A 12,507-nucleotide genomic window follows, 5' to 3' on the forward strand; every position below is an offset into this window, starting at 1 on the left:
AAAGAGCCATGCGCTGAAGCATCCTGCCAGCCTCGTATCAGCTCCAGGAAGGAACTGATCCTGGGCCCCTTTGCAAGCTGCTCATGCCCCCTTACCATCCACTGAGACCGAGGCAAAGCCTTTTCCTAGGGAAGCTGTTTGAGACACCCCCCCCCCCCAAAATCCAAAAACCCCCCCTCACCTTTAAACACAAGACTTTATCAGTAAGAACTTTGGTAGGGGTTCCCCCTGATCCCCCGGGGACCCAAGCCCGGGGGGGGGGGGGGGGGTAGTGGCTGCTCTTTTCCCCCTTTGCAGGTTAGGGCTGCAGGGAACATTACCCCTCCCACCAGCAGGACACGTATTCTCTTAGCAAAACATTTAACGGCTGCTGCTGCACACAACAGCCCCGGGCCCGTGGCTGTGCTGGGGTCACTGCACTGCTGGGTTTCTCAGCAAACCTCTGGCCGCTGGTACTTCCAAAACGCCATTTCTCCATCATCGCTGCATGAAGCCAGCAGCCCCGGCTCCTTGGGATTCCAGGCCACACAGTTCACGTCCTGGGAGTGAGCCCTGGGCATGTGGGCGGTCAGCGCGAAGGTGGGCTGCTGGAGACTTGACAGCGGCTCTTCCTCAAATATGCGGATAGCATCATCTCCACAGGCTGTAGCCAATGCTCCTGTCAGGCGACACCTGCAGCAAACGGAGGGCAGTGAGTGAGCAGAGATTATTCTCTCGCTGCACGTTGCTGCAGCATGACAGGGGGAGATGGTGAAGCCAAGCCAGTCCCTGCCCCAAGGAGCGCAGACAAAGCATGACCAGCCCGAGGGGCACAGGGATCCAGGTGGGTAGGGGGAGCACAAGGAGGCTGCTTGGGGCAAAGGAGCTGGGAAACTGGTGAAGGCCTGGAGGAAGAAGAGAAGCAGTGGAATGAGCCCTGCATTAGGCACTGCATATGGTTACCACCCTCAACCGGGGCAGGCTTAGTGGAGGCAGTTTCCTTCTGAGAGCCCCAGGAGCACAGACCGATTGGAGCAAAGAGCCTCGGTGGCCCCCGGAAAGGGGGAGAGAAGGGTGAAGGTAGTTGATGCCAGGTGGAGCCTGCACTGGGGACCAGATAACTCGTACTCCTGGGGGGATTCTGCACCAAATAATTCCAAATTCTGCATATTTTATGTCAAAATAACAGCACATAATCATGCCAGTTTCAGTTATTTTGGTGATTTATTTCAAAATACCTGTCAGCAAGTACGTCTAACAATACAGACAACAAAAGAGGTTCCCCCAGGAGTAGGGAGTTAAAGAAACCCCTACGACAACCAGTTCCTGTTTTCTGTTATGTTTTTGTTGGGTGCCTCAGTCTGGGTGTGTCACACATGCCAGCTGGGCACAGCCTGGGGGAAAACTCTGCCCCTCTGCTCTTTCCGTCAATTCTCAGTTTTTTCACCCTGGTCCCATAGGGTTACCATAGTTCAAGTTCCCCATAGAGGACACTACCAGGTTGAGGGGGAGGTGGAGGGATGTGTGTGTACTGGGAGGGGGCTGTAGGGCCCTCCCCCAGCCCAGACACCTGTACCCCTTCACCCCCAGAGCCCAACCGCAGGGTACCCCTCCAGCCCAGACACCCATGCCCTCCCCCCTCCCTCCCTCCAGAGCCCAGCCGCAGGGTACCCCCCGGCCCAGACACTCATGCCTGCCTCCCTCCCTCCAGAGCCCAACTGCAGGATACCCCCTGGCCCAGACACCCATACCCGCCCCCCTCCCTCCCTCCCTCAATAGCCCAGCTGCAGGCTCCACTCCATGCAGGTGCGTTAATGTCCCGCCAGGCAGAGACAACCTGTACCTGCTGATAGCAGGGGAGCACAGTGTAAAGGTTTGGCCCCCCAGCAGCCCTCTCCTTACCCTCAGTCTCCCCTCCCAGAAAGAAGCAGCAGCCCCTCCCTGCAGCTCCCAGCTGCCTCTCCCCAGGAGACGCAGTTTGTTGGCCTCCCGTGCAGGAAGGGGGCCCAGCCGCACCCTGTGACTGAGCGGGGCTGGCAAACCCAGGAACCACAACCCGCCCACCCAGTGCGAGCTGGGGAAACAGCGGCTCCTAGAGGCAGCCAGCCGCTCCAGTTCTGCAGGAAAAAAATGAAATTTTGCACAGAACATTAATTCTGTCCAAATTCTGCACTGGGCGGTGGCGCAGAATTCCCCAGGAGTAAACTCAGGTCTCTCCAGTGCGCTGAGACAGCGCTATTTTAAACATCTGACAGTGGGGGGCTGACCATTCCTGCCACTCTCCCACCGCTAAATGGGAGGGGTCCTGGGCTGGAAGCAACTGGAGTCAAGTCCTCCAGCACTCAGAACAGTTCAGTGGCAATATGCTCTTGCTTGGTGACCTACAGCTACATGAGAGGCCCCAGAACTGGAGCTCCTTCTGGCCTAGCAGGTTGGTGGTGCTGTGGGAACTACCCACTGTGCTAACTTGATCATGGCCCCACTGCACGGGTGTTGGCCAGACCCCAAAATTCCCATCATACTTCAAGGACAGGAGTGACGTGAAGCAGCTTCTGGCAGGCAGGGACTCAGCTGCATCAGTCAGTGCGTGGCCTGCAGTCCCAGCGCCCTGGGAGTGATTCTCACACCAGTATTCAGGGGTCCCTGCAGGACAAACCCCTCCCACCACGGAGCGTGGATTGGACTGAGCATTCCAAGGCCCAGGCTCACCATGCCACATCGTAAATGGTCCTGGTGTGGAAGCCAGACAGGGTGCAGATGCATTTCCAGCTGGGGTCAGCGCCGCTGCAGACCACTCCTGCAATACACCAGACAGCAATCAGAGCAGTTCTGCCTGCAGAGCGTGCAGCAGAGTCCCAGAGGCATGAGAAGCACTTGCTCCCGGGTTCCAGTTCTGGACCAGGAAGGGAAGACATTCGGTCACGCTAGCACTGCCCCAGGGCCTGATGGGTAGGGGCAGTGCAGTCTTTGTTCCAGCACATGGGGAAAGTCTGCCTGGACTCTAAGGCAATGAACACGGGACCATCGGGGCACCCGGCTCTAGGGGAGGTCTGTAGCTCTGGACCAAGCATCCCAGTGGCACTAAGTGAACGTAAATCAGTAGGTGTCACTGTGACGAAGTGGGGATTTTCCCTTCTTATCTTGTATGTGAGCCTGTGAGTCTTACTGTTGAGCCTATGTGAGTTTTACTGTTTTGCATGTGCCTCAGTTTCCCAGTGTGCTCCACCAATGCCTAGGTGGTGGGAATAAGGGTGTGTGACTTTTGCTAGACCCTCGGGGGCAGGTGAGGATGCCACTAGATGACAACCAGGTGACACTTTGCCTGGGAAGCAAGACAAGACCAGAAGGAGGAGCAAAGGGGGGTGCCTGAGGACAGGTCACTGGAAGCTGGGCAGTCTGCTTGGGGGAACTGGAGGGGGAGTCCAGGGCGTCTGGCCCGGGATTCCCCCAAGATGGACAGGGCTGAAAGTCACTGATTTCTGTGCTAACAAGTTCTGTTCTACGCTGTGTTCCTCTCGACTAATAAACCTTCCGTTTTACACTGGTTGAGACGAGTCTCTGCTGACTGTGGAGTTGGGCTGCAGGGCCCTCTGGCTTCCCCAGGAGCCCCACACGGGCGGACTCGCTGTGGGAAGCACACAGAGGGGCAGGGGAAGCTGAATGCTCCGGGGTCAGACCCAGGAAGATCAAAGCTGTGGAAGCTTCTTGCCTTGGCGACAGTCTGCTCAGAGAGGAGGCGGCTCCCCCAGATTCCTGACTGGCTTCGTAGGGAGTCGTTCCAGAGCATTGGCCCGGTGACTCCGTGACAGTCACAGATTCGGCTGCTCCAGAATGAGGGGTGAGATGAGCAAAGCACAGGTAGGTTTCCTTGGAGGCTGGTCTGCTACCCCTATAGGCACAGGTGCCAGTTGGGCCTGACTCAGAGATGCAGAGGGTTTGGGTTACCTTTGCCAGGGTATATGTGCACTGGCAGAGGTTTCAGGGGAAGCTGGCACAGCACTTTCCTGAGTCATTTGTCTGACTAGCCAGGGCTATTTGTCCCTCACTCTCAACCAGCTTCACCCAGACCAATGCTACATATAAAGGGGAGTGAGTCTAATGGTTAGAGCAGGGGACAAGGAGTCCAGAGTCCTGCTTTCCATTCTTAGCTCTGCCACCAACTCCTTGTGTGACCTTAGGCAAATCCTCTCCCATTTCCGCAGCTGTATATACTAGGGACGGTACCAACGCACCGCTCTCTCTCTAGTGCTCCAGTCTCCCGGGATGGCAGTGGGGTAGGAGTGGCTCCTGGGATAGGAGACTCTGCCCCCAGCTTGCCCTGCTCACCTTGCTCATTGCCTGGTTTGTACTGGTGCCAGATGCGCACGGTCTTGTCGTCGCTGCAGGAGGCCAGGCGCTCCCCACTCTGGTCGAAGGCAAGGCTCCACACCGTGGACTCATGTCCCTCCAGCGTGGCACAGCACACCCAGTCATCCTCCTCTTCGCGGTACAGCTTCACCGTGTCGTCATAGCTGGCTGATGCCAGCAGCTGATGGGGGAAAGGCGGAACACAAATGAGCTCAGGATCAGGAGAGCCAGGATGGGGGGCAGCACACGGGACCTTGCACACCCACCGAAAACGTGGCCTTTAGATTCCCCCCAGGCTGGAAGGAGAGAGACAGGCTAAGGGGAACATGGCCTTGGGGAGCCAAGCCTGAAGCCCCCCCTTTTTCCCAGAACGGCAGAGCTCCCTCTAGGGCAGGGTTGCCCTCCACTGGCAGGGTTGGGGGGAATCTGTATGCCTCTTGCTCAGGGAGCTGGGTAAAAGGGAGCCAGTCAGCTGATTACCTTTGTGCCTCTGGGCTCTGCCCAGAATCAGACCCAGTGGATGCCTCTCCCAGCTCTAGCTGCACCACCAACTCCCACCACCTTTGGCACCTGCCTAGGATCACAGCAACGACAGGCACTGCACCAGGACAGCAGATGTTTGGAGCGACTGAAGACCTGGGTGGGAGTGCATGAGGGGGCTAGGGAGGCCATTGGGGAGAGCCCTCACCTCCTGGTTGGGATGCCAGACCACGTGCTTGACATCCTGCGTGTGGGCGTTCAGGACACTCACACACTCGTATTCGTCCTCTTCGTCCACTGTGAGAGAGAAGGGGTTGTGGGTGAATGCAGCCAGGGACTCTGCCCAGTACCCTTCTGCATCCCTGTGACTGCCCAACGGAGGGGCAAAGGGGAAGCCCTGGCTCTGCAGCACCCAACCTGAATAGGTCAGCACAGATAACAGGGCTGCTCCTTAGTCCTTCAGCCGCCCCTTCCCAGACCCAGCTGGTCTGCCCACATCTCTCCCATGATCCTCCAGGTCTCAGGTCCCAGCCTCCCACCCATGGTCCCGCCTCATGTTTCTTGACAAGCCTGGTGTGACACAGGCTCATCGGTGCCAACGGTTCACTGTTCTTGACAAGTAACTCGTGTCTCAGACCTGACAAACTCAGGTCCACGGTATATCATGGTAGCACGTGAGGTCTCTACTGAAAGCTTGTAACTTATCGATACTCATTGCACGATGTACATACGGGCAATAGTTAAGGAATAATATAACTATATTGAAAATTGTGACTTATGATCTTGGAGTAAAAGTCAGCCACCAGGGAACCATGCATCTCGGTGACAGCCTATTCCAGCAGCAGGACGCTGTCACCCCTGCCTGGTTGGCTGGTGATGTAATGCAAGAGTCAATTGTCTACCCTTACCCCCTCCCAGATCAGTCAAGGGAAAAGCATCAAAGTCAACTGCAATCAAAACCACGTGAAGGGAAAAAGAAAACCTTGTAACAGACAGCACCCCAGCTGTGAACAGAGACCAAAGACTGATTCAGTAGGAAAGACACTCATCTTGAAGAGCACGGGTGTTGTCATGAACATGTGGATCCTGGCTCCTGAGAAGCAGCCAGCTCTGCCAGAGACTGAACTTTTCGGGGGGGATGGGGGACACAACCTCCCTTATTAGCTAGGAAAGGGAACTGTTAATAATTGTAGGCCCTAGTGCGTGGTTTATAATTTTGGTTTCATTGTAACCATTTGTTTCTACCACTCGGCTTTGTGTCTGGTGGAATCTTTACTCTTACATAAACCTTCTTTTGTTTTATTAGAAGTGTTCATAAGGGCTATGTGTTGTACAGGAGTGGTGATTTAAGGTCAAACTGGGGTAACCTGCTCCTTTGGGGGCAGAAGTTACAGGATTTCTGTAAGTGCCAGTGTCGGAGCTGGATATCAGAGGAATACTTCAAAGGGACTTGGAGACTGGGGTGCACCTCTTGTTAACCTGCAAGACAGATTGTTAGCCTAGCCCAGAGGAGAGAGAGCGGCTGAAAGGCTGGCGGTGTCCAGGAGCTAACATCCAGGCACCATGGGCAAGCCGGAGATACGGTGTAACAAGGTGACTCTCAGTCCTGAGAACCGTCAAACCTGGTTCCCCACATATCGCCCATGGTGTTCCTGGTCCCCCCACCCCTCAGACCTGTCTCTCACCTTCCCAGACCCAGACGCTCTTGTCTCGGCTGCAGGTGGCCAGGAGGCTGCCGGATGGGGCCCAGGATACGGACTTCACCTCGTTTTCATGTCCCTCCAGGGTGGTCACACACTGTCAGAGGGAGAGAAGGAGCTTGTGCTTAAGCCAGCCCCAGGGAGGGAGGAGCCTAGCTCTGCCATATGCTCCCAGTGTCCCCATTGGTCCAGGGAAGCCCAGAGGGAGCAGGAGAAGAGACAGTGACTCGCTGAAAGCAGAACAAGGAGGGCTCAGACAACCCACCATAAGCGATTCAGAGCCCCGGCAGCTGGGGACAGAGAGAAACCTTCCTCCCAGGAAGACCTGCAGCCAAGAATTCAAACAGGCTCTATGGGAACACTCAACGCAGCTCCACATGCCAGGCCACATCCCCCGTGCTGTAACCCCATTGCACTCATCCCATATGCACCCGACTGTAACTCCATGTCTTGTAGGGAAACTGCCCCCAGAGGTACTGGGCCAGCCATCCGCCGAGAGTGGGGAATCTAGCACTAAATTGGAAATTCTGCGTCTTTATGAATATATGTTCCCATTTCAAGCCACGCCCTAGAGATCCCCTTGCAGGCTCTTGATCACAAGAACAAGGGACACTCAATGAAACTGAAAGAGGACAAGTTCAAAAGTGATTGAAGGAGAAGTTGTTTCACACAAGCAGTGATTAGCCCATGGAACTCCCTGCTATGGGATACCACTGAGGGCATGAGCATTGCTTAGTTCTACGAGAGACTGGACATTTATATGAAGAACAAGATTATCCAGCATTAGAATAGTTAATACTCATGCATTTTGGAAGGGGTTCACGGCTTAGCCAGTTATTACGAGAGGTTAGGACAGGGGTGGGTAAACTACAGCCCGGGTGCCGCATCCGGCCCTCGAGCTCTCGCCGGGCAGTGGGGTCGGGGGCTTGCCCCGCTCAGCTCCCAAAAGCAGCGGCATGTCCCCCCTCTGGCTCCTACACGTAGGAGCAGCCAAGGGGGCTGCAGGGGCAGCGCCTGAGTAGGAGACGGAGGGGGGACATGCCGCTGCTACTGGGAGCTGCTTGAGGTAAGCACCGCCCGGAGCCTGCACCCCTGACCCCTTTCCGCGCCCTAACCCCCTTCCCCAGCCCTGATCCCCCTCCCGCCCTCCGAACCCCTTCGTCCCAGCCCAGAGCACCCTCCTGCACCCCCAAACCCTCATCCAAAGCCTCACCCCAGAGCCCGCACCCCGAGCCGGACACCCTGAGGACAATCCAGAGTACTGTATTTCAGACAGCACCCTGCCTAGGAAAGGGGCTTGATGCTAGAGCTGGACAAATAACTGATTTTTCAGTTTGCTGCAGTTCTAACAAATGGGGGGCGGGGGGGGGGAAGAGAATGGTTTGGGCCAAACTAAATCTGAAAATTTTGCAAGATTCCAGCGAATTGAAAAAGTGACCAGAAACTGTTTAAACATTTTGTTCAACCCAAAACAAACTGTTTTGATTTGCAGCACTTTTTCACATACCACCACCTAGCTCTTATATAATGCTGTTCATCAGTACTGGTCAAAGCATTTCCCAATATTTAATGTATTTCTCATCATTCCTCAACAGCCCCGCAAAAGAAATGAAGATCTACAAAGTGGGCTGGGGTGTGTGTATGGTTGTCAGTGGTTCTGTACCACTTTGTACAAAATACTCAGTCACTGGGCCAGTGAGAAAGACCCTGGTGGTCAGGGTACCCACCTGGGTGGCAGGATACCCACCCTGCTCCAATGACTAGTTATCCACAACGGAAGAACTTTAACAGGCGAGACAGCAAGAGATCCACAGCCCAGTGACTAGGGCACTCACACCAAACAGAGGGGGGAATTGAATCTAGGGGAGACCACCCCTGCAATGGTGGAATTGGAGGGGAGGGCCCTAGCCATTGCCTAAAGCTTACAAGGGATGCAGCACCTCCTCCAGTTTGGTGAATGGTGCCTACATCTCAGAAAGTTTTGGGGATGGAACTATTTGGTGAATTTGTGTCAAATTCACGAATCATTTTGGGTCAAGTGACACTAAATTGTCAGTGAATAAATATTGTGCTCAGCTCTAACTGACATCTCACTGATGGACGATCACTAAGATGCAGACAGACAGCAATCCGGGGCCACCCACTGCATCTGCAGGGGGCACAGTAGCAGGGTGTGGGGGGGGAGAATGTGTGTTCTGCTGCTCTCTGAGCTCTGTTGATACTTCTGGAGGGCACTCAAATCAGCACCTGACACCAGCACTGGCTCCACAAGCATCCTCTACACTCAGCCCTGTGAAGACAGCCGTACCTCAAACTCATCCTGGCTCTTCTTCCAAATACAGGTGGTGGCATCAAAGCTGGCTGAAGCCAGGTAGCTCCCACACGGGGACCAGGCTACCTTCCGGATGGTCCTCTGGTGCCCCTCGCCCAACACCGACTTGCACACCCAGCCATCCCCTAGGGCAGAGGACAAGAGAGAGATGAGCGAAGAGCGGGGGGCTTGGCAGCCAGAGCTCCCTTCTCAGCCCCGCTCCCAAATAGCTTTGCCTATGGCCAAGGCACTACGTGACGCAGCAGCCCATGGGCTCCCTGGACCCAGGAGACTCCAGGAGCAGCTGGGATTTCACCTTCATGGGACAGAGCCGGGTCCCCACCCACCAGCTGACAGCGCAGGCCCGACTTGGCAGCGGCTCCCTACCCTCCTTGCCCCAGATGCGGATGCTGCGGTCTCCCCCGCAGGAGGCCAACAGGGTCCCAGAGGGGTCCCAGGCCAGGAACCAGCAGCGAGAGTCAGGGTGGGCTGGGATCCGGGCGAGCAGCGACAGCGAGTCCTTCATCCCGAGGGCGGGTCTGGAACAGCCTCCCTGTGGGGTGGAGCAGAGGTTAGCCCGGAGCGCCCAGCGGGCAGCACTCACCCCGCTAGGCTCCCCGCTCCACACCCAGCCCCCCCTCCGCACCCGGCCCCATCTCACCCCGGCGTCCACTCCACTGCACCCCTCCCCCTCTGCACAGGGACCCCCGGCAGCCCCCGCTCCGCACCCAGCCCCACCTCACCCCGGGGCCCCCCCGCACCGCACCCACGCCCCACTGCGCCCCTCCCCCTCTGCACAGGGACTCCCCAGCGGCCGCCCGCGCCCCAGCTCGAGCCAACCCGCCTGCGGCGCGCGGCGCTGCCCCACGGGAGCCTCCCGGCCAATAGGCCCCGCACACTCCACTCCCAGGGTGCCTCGCGGGCGCGTGACGTCCTACGGCGCGTGACGTGTGACGTGTGACGTACGGCGCTGCCGGCCGGGGAGGCGGAAGCGGAAGGGCGTTCGGCGGCGGCAGCGACTCGGGCTCGGTTTCTCCCTCTCGGGTCCAGGGGCCGGTCGCTACTCGAGGGACTCCGGAAGTGCGGACCGCAGTGGGAACTGTGACGAGAGATCCTCCCGGGCCTCCCTGACTTGAGGGGGAGGCGAGACCGACCCCTGAGGGCTCTTTCCCCCCCGCCCCCCCCCCCCCCCCCCGCCCGGCTCGGACCCCGCTGCACCCCCCACCCAACAGGGACTCCTGGGGGCCAGCTTAGATCCTGCTGCTCCCCTCCTTCCCCCAATAGGGAGCCTGCCAGCTGCTGAGAGCTTCCCCCACCTGCAGCACCCACCAGGTACTCGCTTGGGCCCCTGGGTGCCCACTCTGCTTCCAGAGGGTGCTTGCCGTGTTCCCTTCTTCCTAAGTGCCTAGAGGGGGCCTGGGGTGCTGTGCCCCTCTGGCATCCCTCTTGGGTGCTGGGATTTCCTCACCAAGCTTGTCCTCCGTGTGACACGCATAGGGGTTGTCCTGGTTGGCATTTGCGCCCTGCTTGGGACCTAGAGCAGCACGGTCCACGGCAGGTTGCACTGAGCTAGTTTGTGCCCCTCGGTACTGGATCCATCGCAGGGAGAGGATTCTGGCATGTACACCCCAGGTGGCTCTGGGTTGCCTGGAGGGCGCAGGCGGAGAGGCCAGAGTGGAGGTGCCCTGCCAAAGCAGCCAGAGAGGAGCCTGGCTTCTGCGCTGCCCGGCGCCCTGTCTATCACAGCCCTGTGCACTGCGCTGGCAGAGCCTGCCTGGCTACGGATTCACGGGGGGACCTGTTCCCGTCAGGAGCTGGGTGTAGCTGATGTACTTGGCTATGTTGATCCAGAATTGCTTAGAGGTGAGAATGGGTTATTTTCTGTTCCTCCTGGGATTGGATGTGGGGGAGTATGTGGTTGGGAATGGTCCAGATCCAGTAAGCAGGAGCAAGCATTGGTGCCATATACTGTACATTTAAAGGGCTTGTCAATCCCCATACTGTCTCTATTACATATTTGTACAGTGACGGCTGACATGGCTTTCCCAAATCATCATCTTTATTATGACTGACTTCATTTCCTGTCTGCTCTGCTCAAAGAACTGAACAGCTTGAGCCTTGCTTTCAGACTTTGCTCTTGAGGCAGAATTCTGCACGTTGAGCTATATGGAGGGAGTCCCAGCTCTGATATTCTGTTCTCTGCAGAATTGCCTGTGGCATCAATGGCAGTTCCATGCACGTAGAGGGAGAGGTTGTTTTAAACTCTGTGCTGGGCAGAATTTTGCTCTATGTTGGCCTATAGCCAGTTGTTGAGTGAGCAGCAAGATGTTTGCATGCACTGTAACTGGGAACTACATGTTATTATTTTGATAAGACATGTGCTACTTCACCCCATGTTTTTAGTGACTCTCATTCAATGTGTTCCATTAGAAATTAGACTGAGCTCTTCGGAGCAGAGCCAGGATTTCATTCATGGTCCCTTTGGAAGTCAATAGGAATTTTGCCATTGACTTAATGCGGTCAGGATTCTGTATTTTAGTCTATATAGATATTTAGAAAAGAGGTGACTAAGGAGGGATATGATAGAAGTCTATAAAATCATGACTGGTGTAGAGACAGTGAATAGAGAAGTGTTATTTACCCCCTTCCCATACCACAAGAACTATGGGTCACCCAATAAAATTAATAGGCAGCAGTTTTAAAACAAACAAAAGGAAATATTTCTTCACACACTTCACAGTCAACCTGTGGAACTTGTTGCTATGGGAGGTTGTAAAGGTTAAAAATATAACTAAATTAAAAAAAAAGAATTAAATAAGTTAATGGCAAATAGGTCCATTAGTGGCGAATAGGTCCATCAATGGCTAGCCAACATGGTTAGGGACACAACCCATGCTCCAGGTGTCCCTAAATCTCAAAGTGCCGGAAGCTGGAACTGGATGACAGGGGACGGGTCATTCAAAATTGCCCTGTTCTGTTCACTTCCTCAGAAGCATCTGGTACTGGCCACTGTCAGAGACAGGATACTGGGCCGTTGGTTTCGACTCAGTATGGCCGTTCTCATGTTCTTCTGCCACAATCATCATCCTAGTATCTGAGCACCTTCCAGTAGTGCATTAAGCAACATGACTGACATCTGTCACATACTGTTCCCAGGGGGAGAAGCATGTGCAGTCGAATTTCTTGCTTTGGTAGGACTTTTAAATTTACACATTGCTCTGTATTCATGCTAGAGAAAGGAAGTAAAAGAAATGCATCAAGGTGCATTGGAAATTGGAAATGCTTCGAGAGGAAGGTGGTGAGGTTTGCAGTGGTCTTTAGTTCCTGGGGGAGTTCATTCCACAGGATTTCACCCCAGGTCTTTGCGGTTTTCTTCACAGTGTTCTGAGAGCTGTGTAAAGAACATCATTGGAAATTTGCACTAGGTTAAAGACAACACAGTATATGACTTACATTTTATAAAAAACAGTTGCTTGTTCAGTTTCTTTATTAGCAAAAGTAGAGGTGGTGAAAAAATGGGGGAGAAAAATTGGCAAAAACTTCAAACTAAAAATAAAAAAATAGTAACTTTCATTCCATGTTTTTAAAAGGAACAATTTTTTCACATTGAATTTTTTTTCGTGAACATTTGTATATTTTATTTACAACAAAATTGTTTTTCTGTCTCTCCCCTCATTTCGCCCCTTTCCA

General features: G+C 55.0%; 2 protein-coding genes across 3 annotated transcripts in view; one reads left to right on the forward strand and one right to left on the reverse strand.

The window, feature by feature from the left end:
- Window positions 1–258: 258 nt before the first annotated feature.
- Window positions 259–9,716, reverse strand: LOC112114935 (probable cytosolic iron-sulfur protein assembly protein CIAO1). Of its 2 annotated transcripts, none has more exons than XM_026656700.2 (8): window positions 9,662–9,716; window positions 9,205–9,370; window positions 8,815–8,963; window positions 6,492–6,603; window positions 5,015–5,103; window positions 4,306–4,507; window positions 2,689–2,872; window positions 259–672 (listed from the first exon to the last, which is right to left on the reverse strand). In XM_026656700.2, the coding sequence occupies exons 2-8, from the start codon at window positions 9,341–9,343 to the stop codon at window positions 432–434; spliced, it is 1,116 nt and encodes a 371-aa protein (XP_026512485.1). In that variant the 5' UTR covers window positions 9,344–9,370; window positions 9,662–9,716; the 3' UTR covers window positions 259–431. The 2 variants fall into 2 exon arrangements, with proteins under 2 accessions (XP_026512485.1, XP_026512491.1); XM_026656706.2 differs by lacking the exon at window positions 9,662–9,716 and adding an exon at window positions 9,479–9,508.
- A 308-nt stretch (window positions 9,717–10,024) lies between these two features.
- LOC112114914 (transmembrane protein 127) overlaps window positions 10,025–12,507 on the forward strand; it is a 13,966-nt gene continuing 11,483 nt past the window's right edge. The window contains exon 1 of the mRNA XM_024211832.3: window positions 10,025–10,680. Within this exon, the coding sequence (XP_024067600.1) occupies window positions 10,437–10,680 (244 nt within the window). The 5' untranslated portion in view covers window positions 10,025–10,436. The remainder of the gene's footprint in view (window positions 10,681–12,507) is intronic.

This window comes from Terrapene carolina, unplaced genomic scaffold (genome assembly GCF_002925995.2).
Source record: "Terrapene carolina triunguis isolate 2854851 unplaced genomic scaffold, T_m_triunguis-2.0 Scaffold49, whole genome shotgun sequence".
In the NCBI taxonomy this organism is placed as follows: Eukaryota; Metazoa; Chordata; order Testudines; family Emydidae; genus Terrapene; species Terrapene triunguis.

Excerpts from the sequence above, each read along its gene's own strand:
- LOC112114935 (XM_026656700.2), bottom strand. The coding sequence starts at position 9,343 with ATGAAGGACTCGCTGTCGCTGCTCGCCCGGATCCCAGCCCACCCTGAC. Across the intron at positions 6,604-8,814 it reads AGAGCCAGGATGAGTTTGAG|TGTGTGACCACCCTGGAGGG; the intron begins GTACGGCTGTCT and ends TCCCTCTGACAG. Across the intron at positions 5,104-6,491 it reads GAGCGTCTGGGTCTGGGAAG|TGGACGAAGAGGACGAATAC; the intron begins GTGAGAGACAGG and ends TCTCTCTCACAG.